General features: G+C 32.6%; 2 protein-coding genes across 2 annotated transcripts in view; one reads left to right on the top strand and one right to left on the bottom strand.

Annotated features, from left to right (window-relative positions):
- The window catches only part of LOC131842278 (dynein axonemal intermediate chain 7-like), a 35,296-nt gene that overhangs the window by 8,773 nt on the left and 9,728 nt on the right, over positions 1–16,795 (top strand). Inside the window, exons 10-11 of the mRNA XM_059190814.1 lie at positions 420–495; positions 1,619–1,704. Coding sequence (XP_059046797.1) covers positions 420–495; positions 1,619–1,704 — 162 coding nt within the window. The remainder of the gene's footprint in view (positions 1–419; positions 496–1,618; positions 1,705–16,795) is intronic.
- LOC131842277 (toll-like receptor 13) lies at positions 3,271–15,324 on the bottom strand. Its single transcript, XM_059190813.1, has 8 exons — positions 15,212–15,324; positions 9,435–9,559; positions 8,424–8,563; positions 7,734–7,902; positions 5,716–7,056; positions 4,971–5,104; positions 4,455–4,582; positions 3,271–3,820 (listed from the first exon to the last, which is right to left on the bottom strand). The coding sequence occupies exons 1-8, from the start codon at positions 15,226–15,228 to the stop codon at positions 3,613–3,615; spliced, it is 2,262 nt and encodes a 753-aa protein (XP_059046796.1). The 5' UTR covers positions 15,229–15,324; the 3' UTR covers positions 3,271–3,612.

The following is a 16,795-nucleotide window of genomic DNA, read 5'->3' as shown; positions in this document are numbered from 1 at the left end:
GCTTTTGGCCGCAGCTGGCCTTTACAGCTTCACCGGACGATAGGGGGCGAGTGCAGATGGCATTCCAAACCCGCGGAAGGACTTATAGAGCGGCTGAAGGCTAACTACGACTTTAGTCTGAGGGTATCGCTAGGGGTTCGAACCTCGTCTCAGGCCGTCGTAATATCGATCCCCGTTTGAATTGGATGGAGGATCGATCGGAGGGGGATATAACGTTGTAATACCAGCAACTTTCATCAGTAAGGCAATGTGGTAAAACCTCGGTGGTCTCACCGAGGTTTTCAAGTTATGGAATAAGCAAAGAGAAAAGTGTGCCAAGAACTTAATTCTTTACTTTTGTGTTTTTTCTATTTTGTCCTAACTATTGCCCTGTCTTGTTCATATTACACACGAATACAACTATGATGTTTTACTTGCAGAATTAGCGTTCACGAAGTACCTCAAAATGTGTATGACGAGAACACGCTCTGGTGAAATTAATTTACGGAAATACAGGTAAATGATTATATAGTATAAAACAAAGTCGCTGTCGCTGTCTGTCCGTCCCTATGTATGCTTAAATCTTTAAAACTACGCAACGGATTTTGAAGCGGTTTTTTTAAATAGATAGAGTGATTCAAGAGGATGGTTTATATATATAATACATGTACACCCGTGCGAAGCCGGGTCGAGTAGCTAGTATTATATAACAGAGCTGTCTAAAATATATCAGGCGGCCCTCGGCTTGAATTGATGTGGCCGGCTAAATATTTGTTTTCTTTATTTAAACAATAACATTTTTGTGTAGAGAAAATTATATAAAACTATGTATTATTATTTTTTTGGAATTTCAAATGATTTGATGAGCAATTTCTTTTCTCTTCTATTCTTATAAGCATGCGCTGCGTCTAGCTACTACACTAATATTAACGTTGATGTTCACAGAATTGTAAAAGATAAATTAATGAAAAAGTAATGCAGTCATAAAATAATTATTTTATACCTCCATTTTGTTTTTGCAAATATATTGCGGCTCCGCTATAGATTTAGTTATTTTTATTGGCCCTAGATCCTATTTAGTTTGGACAGCTCTGATATAGAGTAGCAGAGTAGAGGGACAGAAGGGACAGAGAGTGGCCTCACTGTCCCTCTAAGTTATAGACCGTTTTATCTCGATTATTACTTCTAAATTTTATTATTATATAATAATAAAATTTAGAAGTAATAACAGCATTTGTAACAGTTTATTATTTGAGACAAATAAACATTATTATTATATTATTATTGTCCTCGTATAAACTTCTACAAGATTTTCATATATGAAAAATTGGTCAAAATGTGATGTTCGATGTTACAGAGCCAAACAATTTTGATATACGAGATTTTATAAGATTTTTATTGTATATTCATACGAGACAAAATTTTTTAACATTGCGTGAAAGAATAACAAACAAACATCCATCCATACTCACAAACTTTCGCGTTTATATTATTAGTAAGACATTACCTGTACCATGCAATATAACTGCCTTATCTTCCCATCAATAAAATCAAATCTTAGTCTAATTAGTCTTAAGATTTTGTACAAAGTCATCCATTTTATTTTTGTATTATACCATACACCAGAATGTTTATTCAGGATATGCGGTGGTGTACTCCATTTGGATCTGCTGACGACGCCGCCACAACCGAAACGAATGCGGGGCTCCATCACGCTCACCACACGTGAGTAATTTTGTTTTTATAATAAAACTAGCTTTGCCCTCGGTTCACCGGTGTGAAATTTATAGCCTGTGTTTTTCTGATGTATAAGGCGTATTACTGTAAAATTTCATCAAAATTCGTTCAGTAGTTCTTGCGTGAAAGAGTAACAAACATCCATCCATCTATCCAACTATACTCATAATCTATCGTGTTTATAATATTGTGAGTAAGATAGTGTTTGTTTGATTTTTTCATTTATTTGAGGTGAGATGAGGTAAGTATTTTGTTAATAGTGTTTGTCTTTGGATGTCTCATTATAATTATGAAAATAAAGAATATAACGGTCTCGGTAGTCTAGCGGTTTACCACACCGCCTTACTTCTGATGGTCGCGGGTTCGATTCCTCACACGATACTATCATTCGTATTCATTAGTATGATTGTTTGTACAGATTTGGGTGTTTTTTATGTACTATTGTGTGTTTGTTATTATATAAATATTACAATTGTCTAGTACCCGTAACTCAAGCTCTGAATAGCTTGGTACTAGATAGCGTTGTGTGAATTCTCCTGAGATATTATCATTAGCATCATCATCATAATTATCACTATTATTATATACAAAAAAGATCTATGTACAATATTTCATAAAAATGCCGTAATTATTCAGGTAAATAAAACAACGTAGTATTATATCATTAAATTTATATGTACATATATTATTAATAAAAATAGGCTTAGAATTGAACCTGCAATTCCTAAATCATATTTCATTATCATCCGAAGTAAACATCTCAAGCCATTTCTTGTCTAAGTTCATTTTAGATTTGTTGCTAAAATATTACATTAAAACATTCTTCTGAATACAATACCCGTGTAAGATCATATCCATAGAGTTAGCAAATGACTATAATAAATAGTAACTCTAGTATTTACTTAGGTAAAAACTATTCCAAACATATAATACCAGAATTATACTGACAAGAGATTTTTATGCACAGAAGGCGGTCTTGACGCAAGCAAACATCTCTTTCAGACAACATAGTTATCCAGAGTGAAACAGCAATACTCATTTTGTTTCTATCTAAAGATTAAACTAGCTATATCTCTGACAAGCTAGACTCTTCAGCTATCAATAATATCAATATGCATGTATGATGTCTAAAATATATTGGCATTTGCTGTCAAATCTTTGAAACTCTTAGTGGCTATCTAAGTGCCCAACTGATAGAAATAAGAATCAGCGCCTCTTTAGACTACACCAAGAATATCATGTTATCAAGTAGCGTCATGGCATCTTTTAAGATCAGAGTAATAGTATCCCTGAGACCAGATGGTAAGCAGTAACCGACGACTTTATGAATAGCAATATATATATCACTTACCATGTGGCACCCGAAATCCAGCTATACCACTTGTTCGTTGTCATTCCGTAGAACTAAGATGTCATGCCTTATCCTGTAATTTTACTGCCATGTCTCTTACTATCAGCAAACTTTACAAAGCAATCACTTTGGATGCAAAAATAAGGCATAGTACGGTCGCTAAACAGTTAACACTAAGCTTCCAAACTATATCTGAACTCTATTCATTACCTGATGATGCCTCGTTTGGAGAACACGTGTCGCAATTTGGGTGTAGATTCAATAATTATTAGAATTTGATCTAGTAGAGAAAGTTATAAAGCTTCCAGTGGCAGAGGTCAAGTTTCAATACTTAATATTTGTAGTCCCACAGATAGTAGTGGTAGTGGAATTATACAAAATAATATAAAACCATTAAGTGAGAAATAAGTGAAACAGAGAACTCACACAGACGAGTTTACACAAAGTCTCCATACCATGCATAAGCTATGTTCAGCTTGCAATGCAAGGTTATAATGGCAGGTTTTATTGATTGTCAAAAGTGAATGTGCTCGGTAAGGCAATGATCAAGCCAAAGTACTATTCTTATTGCGTTGCTGCACCACCAAGCTCTTTTTCAATCTCTTCCAAAATACCGCTTGTTCCGATGTCGCCTTTGGCCATACGATGTAGGTTTTCGTTAACATTAAATAGTGTAATGTGGTCGGGCGCAGGCCCCTCGGGATTTCTTCTAGTAACACTAAGAGCAGATCTTCTCGGCGCGTCTCCAACAGTCTGTAATATATGTGGTATAGAGTATTAGCGGCGAAGTGCCTTGTTTTCCGGTGGTATCATGTTTTTTTTTATTTAAACTACGATGATGGCAATCAAGCATACGGCCCATCTGCTGGTAAATGGGTACCGTAGCCTATGTATATATTTACTTAAGCGTTTCCGGATAAAGTACACAAATACAATATTATAAAATTTTCTCGTTTATATGGATGATAATAGAATGGTGTCTCCGCCTGTGCAGTGGCGGTGGCAGAGCACCAGTCGAGAATACCAGGATGAACATGCAGTCTATTAGCAAATCATAATAAATTCACCAGGAGTTATCAACGATGGCTCTCAAGAGGGCCCTCTTGTCAACCTGACATAGTACATTGCTAACAGTGGATTACTTATCCTATTACAATAACGAAAAATTCCCTCCCATTTTGAAGTTTGAAGTCTATTACACGTACAGCGTTTGAGGTGTCCTAAAATATTTGCTAATTTATAACCAAGTAACGAACAGTTTTTCTCATTCAACTATATATTAATTATTGTAGGGACTTCTTTTTTTTTTTATTTATACTAAATTTTATTGGCTGAACTTGTTTGTTACCAGTACCAAACATTTATTTAAAATATTGTTGTAACGAACCTGTGCTGTGCCAAATGCATCTCGAACTGACACCATTGGCTTCGCAGGAACTGCTTAGAAAGTACCAACATTATAGTCCTAGAACGGTCCATACATGAAACTATATTTTCTAGAATTGAGAGGCCCACCTGCAACAAAACAATAGTTTAAGCACACAATACTTGACACTATATGAAAATTAGAGACAGCGTCATCTAGTACTAGACAAGTAATATAAATACTCTATATCTTTTTGTTAGTAACATGTTTACTATACATAGAAAACATACAAATATGTGTACCACTTTAGGAATCGCACCCGCGACTATCTAAAGCAAATATATTTTTAGAGAAGTAATTACACTAATAATGTTCTGTATTTAGTATATTTATTGCTTAACAGTCACTTTTTTTATATTCAAGCCGTCTAGTGCTGTTTATGTATATTATAATTGTTAGACGGCTACCGCTAATCAAGTGGACAAACAGATTTTGTCGATTCAATTACATTAAAAAAAGATACCTCTTTAAACTCACCTGGAAATCTCTCTCATGTAAGCATACACTGACACTACACTCGGTTTCCAAATGAGGCAATAGATAATCCAGCATCCAGGCTCTGTCATCGTTGCAATAGGATACGAAGACGTCATAAGTATATATCTTTCCATCTGAAAATATAAAAAATCATCTATAGAAGTAATAATGTGTCTATTCAAGAGTATTTATATTAAATTTATTTCTATTTCTACAATTTAGTAAAGTAAGAAACGTTTACTATTAGATGGACCATATGCTCTTTAGCCAACATCTTGACATAAAAAGTTATTAAGCGATGAGTAATATTCTTAGAAGATCGGAATTTAAACTTGAATTAATCAATTAAATTTCAAATTATCTTCAACGTTCAAATTTTAAAGTAGGTATTCTTTTGTTATATCTACTATCTCATCTACTTCTGTTGCCAGCAGCTTGCCTGGTCAACTGTGTTCGGGTTTGAAGGGTTAGATTCGGCGGTAAATTAAATCCATGACTCATTGGCCTTTAGAATGGTAACACATGAAAGATATTACAAATTGATTTGTGATTCCACAATATTTTTTTGAATGCACAGTTCGGATTTATTATACCGTTTTTTAGAAATCTTACTTTACCGTCTGTTTGTACAAATCAAATAAATTCTTAAAGCGTTCATTAAGTTAATACTAGAATGACAATAGATTCAGTTGCTCATACGTTCTCGTTTTTTATTGTTACTATGCAAGTATACAATTCAAGTTACCTTCATTAATATCGGTTTTCGATATCAAACTCAACGTGGCTGAATTCCTCATAGTTATAAAGAAATAACCAAATCTTCTTCTGCATATAAATATTATTAATAATAATGGTAATAAGATTGTTGGTAGTATCAATAACAGCAGCATGTTAGCGCCGTTATTGAGGTAATTTTTTGGTAACCCACGCTGCCAATCTATACATGTTTTCACACTGATAAAACTCATATATGTATTCTTATACTCATGAAAACAGGCATACGAGTATAAATCATAATCTATTATTAAGAATTTATGGTTTCTATCTTCATAATTCTTCTTACATTTCTCCTTGTCACACAGTTTCGAAATGTTCACTCTTAATTCTATTATTCTGTTGAATTCGCTATCAGCTATATGATAATTAGCCGCTTTTAGAGTGTCTTCAGTGGTCTGTGTTGATAATTCTATTGCTGTTTGAATCTGTTCATTATCATTTCTTGCCGCCAGGTCGATAAGTTCCCTTGAATGACAGTTACACACTACATGATTCCCAGATAACGATACGAAAGATATAGTAGCAATGTCATCTAGCATTTCCTCTGAGATTAAATTTAAATTATTATCTTTCAAAGACAAAAACCGCAAATGCGGCATAGTGGAGAAAATGGGTGCTATCCAAGAAGCAAATCTGTTTCTCTCTAAGTCTAAAATCTTTAAACTGGTCAACGAAGCGACCACTCTTGCTGTAATTACCATTACTTCGTTGTTCACCAATTTCAATACTTCAAGTTTTCTAAAATTGTAGAAATAATGAAAATTTTCAAATCCTATTTCATTTGCGTATAAAACTTCTAGGGTGTCTTCTAAACCCGCCAAAATATTAGTGTTATCTAATATTCCATAGTTTCCCGACAGGTCTAAATATTTTACAGAAGTCTTACTCAAAGCTTTTTCGGGAACGTTTCTGACTTTACTTCTACATAATGAGAGTCTTTGGAAGTTTTTCCCCAATCCAGTCAGTACTCGCACATTTCTGCCCAACTCCGTAAAAGATAAGTCAAGTGATCTCAGTTTCGTCATTCTTGCGAATAAATCTGCTGACTCCAATACAACAGATGTTTGACCACCATTTTTGTCGTAAGCTTTGTTCATACTAAGATCCAAATGTATCAAGTTACCGAGACCAATAAATGCTTTGTCATGGATAAATTTTATATTATTTTCACCCAAATATAAGGCTTCTAAATTAGGCATTCCATTGAAAATTAAACCATTAATAATTTCTATTGAACACGCGCGTAGATCCAGCTCACGCAAAACTGAGAAATGCGTGTATTGAAATCCAGTAGACCATAGAGACTTTTCTGTGAAAATAAGAAAATGATTTATGTATTAAAATTTTTTCACATATGCTTACAATTATACACGCTATAGAAACGGGATATTTGTTATAATAATTTAATTTAAATTGTAACAGAATCAAAATATACTAAGCTATTAAATAATATTAAAAAATATCCCTTTTGTATAATGGGTACTACTTAATATAGCTTCTCTTAAGATATCTACTAACAAATTATTGTATACTTTTATAGATACTATATTATTATCTGGATCATTACTATATTACAAGTGTGGGCAGTTGTCTAGCGATTTAGCACACCGCTTTACATCTGATGACACTATGTTATTGTAACCGAATTGTTTATTTTTTTAAGAAATAAACATTTTTTCATTTTCTTTTTCATTTCATCATTAATTCTTGCACGTGTTGAATTCCCCACACGGTACAAACATTTGTATTTATGAGTATGATTGTTTGTTAGACCGATGTCAAAGTATTTTATATCTATGTTATTTATATATTTACAAAATATCTATGTATTGATATCAATCGTCAAGTACCCATAATACAAGCACTGCTTAGCTTGGAACTAGATGAAGATGAGTGAATTGTCCTGAGATATTGTTATTATTATCTGACCCAAGGGAATAGTTTAAAATTAAGTATAAATTACTTTTTAAAAAAATCTACACTTACCTCCAAATTTTGCGAACTCTATGTTAGTTTCTACTATATCTGTAGCATTAAGCATAATGTCATACTGTACTCCAGGGGAACTGATGTCCTTGAAATTATTCCCATAAAGAGTCAAATATTCCACTGTGTGACGCAATGGACTCCCATTTAAGTCCTGATGATCAAATATCTGAAATTTAATATGTACATTCTAACACTATAATTGTGAAGATGGATTTGCTTTAACGCTTTCAAATTGTCTTAAATTAGATTGTGGTAGTAATTCACTAGACCACGTTTTCAATGACAGTAAATTAGGAACAGAAGCATTAAACTGATTTACTTAGCCTTCAGCAATGTTAGGTCTGTATTCTAATTTTGAGGAAATAGAAATTCATATCCGATCATACATACACTTAGTTAAATATTGATCCAAATCAAAAGAAAGATGAAGTGTCAGAGAAGTGCGTAGAGAACGTGGTGTAGATGAATAATAAAAATGTAAAGTAACAACAAAATTATTTAAAAGCGCAACACGCAAGTTTCCTCCTCATTCTTCTTATGATGAGACAGCTTTCCAAATGAGCGGTAGATTGAAAAAAATGTGATGACTATTCAAAAGTGCTTCAATGTAAGATTATTTTAATAAATGATTTTCTATTCTATTCTAATAATATTTAAATTTGGAATAACAATTACAATAAATCATACCGGTGGCACCCTTTCAAGGTTGCATCTGGCCAGGCTGAGGTAGCGTATGTTGACGTTGGACCTTTGCATCGACTGGAGATTCTTCTGTAGCAGCAACACAACATTAGTGTTCGTGGACAGATCAATTGAACGGTCCAATTCTGCAACATACATACATACTTGTCCATAACACCCAATCATCATCATCTACTTTTCTTTTTCTATCTTATTCCATCATTTGAGGCGGCGTATTGTTATTCTCTTTTCACATTTTAATGTAACAATAAAAACGTATAATAAAGAATCAATAAGACAAATTTCAGGGACCGTGTTTACGATTTTTTTTTTCAAATTTACTAAAAAGGAATAAATCTATAAATCTATCTTCATCCCTTAGAGGTAGACAGGGAGAACCGAGTGGCATTGAACTGTCCTTACACAAATTCTTTATTTACATTCATAACTCACCTCATGCATGCACGCTGACCCTGATACTTCCATCTTCCACCTTACTCGTATAATCACAGAAGAAAGAAATAGGAAAGGAAAATATATTTTACTGTAGCTACATTTAACTGGACTTTATCTGCTTTTTGAGACAATTGACAGAGAATGTGTCCGTTCCTTTATGATATATTTTTAAATCATAAAGTATACTATTGAATCGAATTAATATCTCACTTCATTCTTTAATGCACAGTTAGATACAGAAGTTGATATGCACGGTGCATATTACATAAAAAAATTACCTCTGAAAAATCTTACGTTCAAATTTGTAAACAGATTTAAGAACGCCCTAACAGCAAAGTTTTATCACTTTTTTTGGCGAATTTTAGCCGTCGTATTCCATTTAAAATTATTCTTTAAAGGTATAACACTTGCAGATTCGTCCACTTTGTTACCAACACCTTCTATATACATTTACATCACTGCCTTGCCTTTATTCCATTATTTAGGGTCGGCACAGTATGTCATCTTCCACTGGTCCCTATCAGTCGTCATTTCTAGAGATATACATAAAAAGATTTATACCGTTATCATCCACTGTCAAAGCCCCATATTCGTCGACCCATGACTGTACGTCTGTCATGTAACCGGTGAGACATTTCGCTGGTTCCTTGGGTGATGCTATGGCCGTTACAATGCAGCAGAATACCCTGGAACAAGTGGACATGACAACATTACAATGAAACTCCACTTCAAGTATAGTCTTCTCTTCTCTTCTTAATCGTTCCCTCACTGCTAAGAATCGTGACTCTATACTATCTTGTCGACTAGCCGGCGCCATCTGCTGCGCTCAGATGCCTGATGTATTGCGGCGCTGACAGTAATGTTCAGTTGACGTGATATTTGATCTGACCATCGGATGGGACTTCGGCCTCGACGTCTTTTACCTTTTTTTTTTCGAGTATAGTAGAACTATGTAATATTATGTTATCTGTGGTAAAACTTAAATTATGTGACGCATTTTCTTTCATTTGAAACATATTATAATCGATAGGTTTTTAACTTTATATTAATTGGAAGTTACCATTTATTTACTAATTTTATTTACCATCTACCCTATGTAACAACCCTATACATCTATTGTAACAATAAATATTACCGCCTTATTGTAACGATACTGGTTGTCCTTTAATATATTATGTATGTATTTTTCTTTACTGTGTGTTACAAATAAAGTATATTATATCTACCTATCTATCTAATAATAAATGAAACGTGGTAAGACCCTGTGATTTTCTTAATTTTACGTATAAATTTACAAGTGTTTTTTTTAGTTATAAGTCCATTTGGAAGTTTCTAGTGTTTGTTTTTTGAGTCTAATTTCGATAGATGCTACTTATTTTCTAATGAATGAAACGTGTAAGATATTATAATGAAAATATAAGCGATCCGTTCCATTTTGTAATTTTTATTTGTTAGCCAATACTTGATGATTGATTTTTAACGATACTTGTGTAGTTACTATGTATGAAAATATATAATAAATACATGCAAATCAGCCGTTATAATTTATCTGAAATTATAAAGGTTTTTACGTAGCTTCATTGTCAGATACAATGAAAATGGATGCCTCATATAATACCAATTAAATACATACTAACATCACACGATCTTACACGTTTCATTAATCAGAAAATAAGTACCAACTGGCGGCCCTAGGATCATTTTTTTATACTACAATGGTGGCAATAATATGGCGCAACTGATGGTAAATGTTACATCAATAACGAGAGTTAATTAGGTAGTACAGTTATCCCAGATAATAAGATAAGATAAGTGATCTAACGAGATATTTAAATGACTACAATCTCGTCCTATAATCCAGGATTGTCAAACTTCAAACCTAACTTAATACACTAAACCTCATACATAACAAAATTCTGATAATATCTCGTACATCTATCGGTACATCGCTGCTGTAATTCTTCATTGACCCTAATGTTAGCACAAGATGATGCAATATTCCATCATCATCTACTTCTTTATCCCAATTATTTGAGGTCGGAGTAATATGTTGTTTCTTACATTCGTCCCTATTCGCAGTCATCTCATTATTTACTCCTTCTTACCATATCATCTACCATACCATATCTCACATAGTCCATCCATCTCTTTTTCGGGCTTCCTGCGCCCTTATAATCATCCATATTTATATGTAACACCTTCCTTAAAATCCTATGCATTACATGTTCATACCACGATAGACGATAATTTTAAAAATATATACACATAGAAATCTTGTAGACTAATAAAAACAAACGACACTCACGAAACTAAAATGCTTGCGTTGTGAAAAATGTTTTGATGCATTATAAACAAGACTATGGCATTTGTAAAAATCGATTGACTTATCTGTAATCGATTTTACGTCACTATAATCTGTTTATAATAAATAATTACGATTAAGTAAATGCCTATTCATGTCTATCTTTAAAAAAAACATTATTTTCTACGGAAAATGAAATAAAAGTGATTCTTTCGTAATATATTTTTTCGCCGTACTAACTTTCACTTATTCTTTTCTTTTGTGTTCTTTAATTCTTGTTTCGACCTCATATTTTATTATTTTCACAGTGTGTTTGTTCTTTTGTGGAACAATATGTAGATACTCATTTATGTATTGTTATCTTAAGCCCACTGCTGGACATCGGCTTAATTAGATAAAACAGTTGCTAACAATTAATTGTACATTAAAAACTTTTTAAATTCAATAGGTTTGCGATTTTTATGAACAATGTGTGAGCTGTAGTTATAATTTTATTTGTAGGTACGTGTTAGACTTGGTATATTTATTAATAATGACCATTTTCCCCGTTTTTGAAACATCTTTCATAGCAGTTCTGTTCCTACTGATCGTAGCATTGTTAGATGATAGGCACTAAAAGAATTTTCAAAATCGGTTCAGTAATCCAGAGGTCAGTTAGCTCTTGACCTCCTCGTTGTTTAACGTAAAATTATTCGTAAAGACCCGGTCAACAATACAAAAAATGTAGTAGTACCGAAGATTAGTACGAACATAAACTTTACCTTTTTAATAGTATATATAACATATATATATATATATATATACATATATGTTATGTAGAATGTATCTTTTAAACGTAATCGCAAAACTTGGATTTTAAGTTTTCTAATGAGAATTATATATGACACGTTGCATTATTATGTTCTGTGCTCTTTAGTATTGTACCGTTTCTTGTATAATCAACATGTTTACCATTATATATCGTTTATGAATTCATATATCTGCATTATTAAGTTCAGTGCTCCTTATTATTGTACCGTTTCTTGTATAATCAACATGTTTACCATAATATATCGTTTATGAAACAACCGGTAAATAAGTTTAAAATCAGGCTTACCTACCTACGTATAAATCTATTATTTCCGGTTTTACCGGTCTTACTCACTCATATCTCATTATTTTATCTAACAAATAATAATATCGTATTTCTAGTGGATTCTAAAAATCCGTAGTCAATTGCAAATATATTATTTACTTTATATACTAAGGTAAAGTTATTACCATGCAGCAACCATAGATGTCACCACATTTCTATATTGTTTTTTATTATTCACGTATTTTTTTTATTATTAAGGTAATTATGAAAAAATTAAACGGAGTATTTAGAAATTATTATTTGAAATCTAAATTTTGGAATTACTTTTTACACAATCTGGTTTTTTGTGTTCGAACTTCTCCGTAATTATAACTATTTTACCATTTTTTTCCAATGATATTCCATATCATATTTAGTGGTATTTGTACAATATATTCTAAAGCTGTTGGCAGTAATTGATTAATTGGTTCCATTAAACAAAAACAAAAAATGTGATCAGAAAGTGTATTAAGTGTAGGTACACGAAGAGACTGCGAGTTAGTTACTCACAGTATCTTGCTGAGATGAATATAGAGTTTCAATAGTGATAATAAACGAAGACGTGTGAAGGTAGACGAATATGTCTGCCCATAAAAGATTGTATTTACAATCTACCAGCTGCTCTTCAGTTTTCCCGTGATCATGGCGGTTGAAACACTGACGAAATATCGGGAACTCAATCAAAATAAAACATGGTAAGATCCCGTGATTTCTACCAAATTAAACGTTATTTAGTGTATAATTTATAGAAATCACTACCAAATTATCTGGTGTTTCGGACGTCCTTAGCTATGGTAACCGTTTACCATCAGATGGGCCGTATGGTTGTTTGCCACCTACGTTACCTGTTATAAAAAAAAATATCATTCCGAACCCGCGGAAGGACTAAAGAAGCAGCTGAATATCAACTTGTACCTAATGTATTCAATTCAATTTATTTACTTAAACAACTGTATATAAAAGTCATAAATATTATGATTATTCCAAACCTGCCCTGACAGTTCAGGCCTGTAAATTACAATGTATACACATACATATGTATAATATTTTATATGTTAAACCGTTTTACTTCCTACGGTCGCGGGTTCGATTCCTCACACGGTCCAAACATTTGTATTCATAAGTATCATTATTTTTATCGGTCTGGATGCGTTCTATGTATATTAAATAATAATAATAATAATCTCAGGACAATTCACACAGCGCCATCTAGACCCAAGTTAAGCTAGCTAAAGCTTGTGTTATGGGTACTAGACAACTGATAATAATACATAGATTTTTTTTTCGTAAATACATTATACATATAAAATACCCAGACTGATACAAACAATCATACTCATGAATACAAACATTTGTGCCGTGCGAGGAATCGAACCCGCGACCATCGGACGTAAAGTGGTGTCCTAGACCGCTAGATCACCGAGGTCGTCAGATTACATATACGCATTTATTTACAAAAAAATATAAGTACATATATATATCAGTTATCTAGTACCCATAACATAATCTCTGCATATATGTGAATTATCCCATAATACGTTCGAACTAATTAATAACATTATAGAAGGAAAAATAGATGGAAAGAGAGGAAGGGGAAGACCAAGACACAGCTATATCAAGCAAGTTAAAGAAAAAGTTGGAGTCGTGTCGTATCAACAGCTAAAAGGACTGATAGAAGATCGTGGAAGGTGGCGGGAGCTCCACCGACAAGAGCACAGCTCTTAAATTATGAATGAATGAACGTATACGACCTCGACTCAGGACGTAGTAATTTCGATTTCCATTTGAATGGTCATGGAATCGTCAGGAATCCCGAGTTAGCGATAGTTAGTAATTTGTATTCACACATTTCAGCTTAAAAATTTAAAGTTACAACAATTATTTTAAAAAACAACACGCAAAGCACGTATCTAGCTCATTGTTGTGATGCCTCATCACCAGAAGATCGAGCTAACGAGCTTACCGAATGAGCGTAGATTAAAAAAAGATTCAAAAGTGCTTAAATTTATTTAAATAAATAATCTTCTATTCTATTCTGTTAGAAGCCCATACACATACATACATACCTATAGTTATTTGTATTTAAGTAGATCTCTTGTGTGGTGAATGGGATACAACACAATATAAATATAATTAATTTTACTAGTGCATATATTGTTTGTATTTCATACTATATATATACTTAATAATAGGAGCCAATATTGGTATATATAACAATATTTAATATAATCCTTACTTAATATATTAAATGCGAAAGTAACTCTGTCTGTCTCACTTTCACGCCAAAACTACTGAACCGATTTAAATGAAATTTGGTAGACATATAGTCTAGAATCTGAGAAAGGACATAGGCTACTTTTTAATCCGAAAAAAAGGTTGTAAGGGGGGATGAAAGGTTATATGGAAATATCGACAATTTACGCGGACGAAGTCGCGGGCACATCTAGTATAATATAAATAACAATAATTGACTAGCGGTCTAGCACACCGCCTTATGTTCAATGGTCGCTGGTTCGATTCCTCGCACGGCACAAACATTTGTATTCATGAGTATGATTGTTTGTACCGGTCTGGGTGTTTTCTATGTATAATATGTAGGTATTTACGAAAAAAATATCTATGTATTTGTATCAGTTATCTAGTACACATAACACAAGCTTTAGCTAGCTTAACTTGGGTCTAGATGGCGCTGTTTGAATTGTCCTGAGATTATTATTATTATTAATAATAAGTTGCCTAGATATAAATAAATAAATGTCTAATGCTAATCGGATTTTCGACGTACATTATTTAAGAATGATGTAGAGTATACACTATGTCAATATATACAGAAATAACTATGTTCTGGACTTATTATTATTTTATTATTAACCTATAGATATGAACCTATAATAGAAATTATATTAATAATATAATACTTACAATATTTCTACAATCATGGCGTTACAGAACGTAAATTATATATAAAATCCGTCATCATAATATTTCTGTATGTTCATCCACAACTATCATAGGAGGCACAATTCACATACACTTATTTGTGACACACAAACTGAAATAGCAACCATGTATATATTATTTTTATATATTTTAAATGCATTTACTAGCGTTTAAACATACTGCCCTCACATCATCGTATGTCCATATTATCAATTTACTATCTTATCCGTAATATTCAGATACGAGGCTATTTTGCGTATCAATGTGTATGTATATATGAGTATGTGAAAGATACGAAACTGATTTTATCTTATTTTTTAGCGCCCGTCTGGTGTAATGAAAAAAGTACTGCCTACGTATTGAAAAAAAAAATATATGGTTTTTATTAGCTCCTAATTAGAATTAGTATAAAAACAAATTATATATTAACTAGCTGAACCCGCAAACATTAGAGTTATATGTATTTTTAATGCCACTTTTAGAGTTGTATGTATTTTTAATGCCACTTTATAAAAAAATCTAAATAAAACTTTATACAGAAATAAAAACAAAATGTTATAGTTTTGTGCGCCCCTAGCACAAAACTAATCACTTAGGGGTAGTCATATAAATTGGTCAAGCCGTTTCGGAGGAGTATGGTGACACATGAATTTTATATGTATATTTATTTAAACTTAACCATTTTCAATTGATTTAATTATCAAAAAAATAAGTATAAACTTAAATTGCAGTGATAATTCTTGTTTTATATTGTACTATCGACCAGTCCCGGCTTCACACGGATGCATTACAATTCTTTAAATTTCTCGGCATATTTTATACTATAATACGCATATATTATACATATAAACCTTTCTCTTGAATCACTCTATCTATTGCTGAAAACTGCACTAAAATCTGTTGCGTAATTTAAAAGGTATAAGCGAAGAGACAGCGGCAGCGACTTTGTTTTATACTATGTAAAGACTGTAAAAAGTCTTTCAGCCGTCAAACAGCTTGCTTTGTAAGCTGTTTCCATTGTAGAATTAAATTATAGGATAAGAGGCATGACATCATAGTCCTCTGGAATGACAACGCGTAATTGGTATCACTGTGATGTCCGTACTGCTAGTTCATGTATCGATAACCGTTGATTTGCCATTCCAACTTTAACCTACCATCATATGAGATATCAAATTATAATTTGCCATTCAAATTTAAAAAAAAAGGTTTCACATTATGGTGACCACAAATTACTCAAGCTGTCCAACTACGTCACAGTTATTAATCTCTATAATTGATTATAATTATTATTAATTTATACATTGAAGCATTATGTATCAACGTACTAGAAGGAAAATCAATTGCGGTGCTCTCACAGCAATTAGGTCAAGCACTCGAAGACGCTTTCTGTATTGTCGTAAGTTTTGGTGACATAAACACAGTTATAATAGATTGGAGATATTACAAAAAGATTGGAGCAATAAAAAATCTATCACGTATATAAAGTAATCATTTGCATCGATGATCTAGTGGTTTAGCACATAGCCTTATTTGCAATCGTCGCGGGTTCCATGCCTCTACGCT

Source organism: Achroia grisella, unplaced genomic scaffold (assembly GCF_030625045.1).
Source record: "Achroia grisella isolate CSIRO2021 unplaced genomic scaffold, CSIRO_AGI_Agris_v1 utg2156, whole genome shotgun sequence".
In the NCBI taxonomy this organism is placed as follows: Eukaryota; Metazoa; Arthropoda; class Insecta; order Lepidoptera; family Pyralidae; genus Achroia; species Achroia grisella.
Note: the sequence above shows the minus strand (reverse complement) of the source record. Positions and strands in the feature narration are given on the sequence as shown.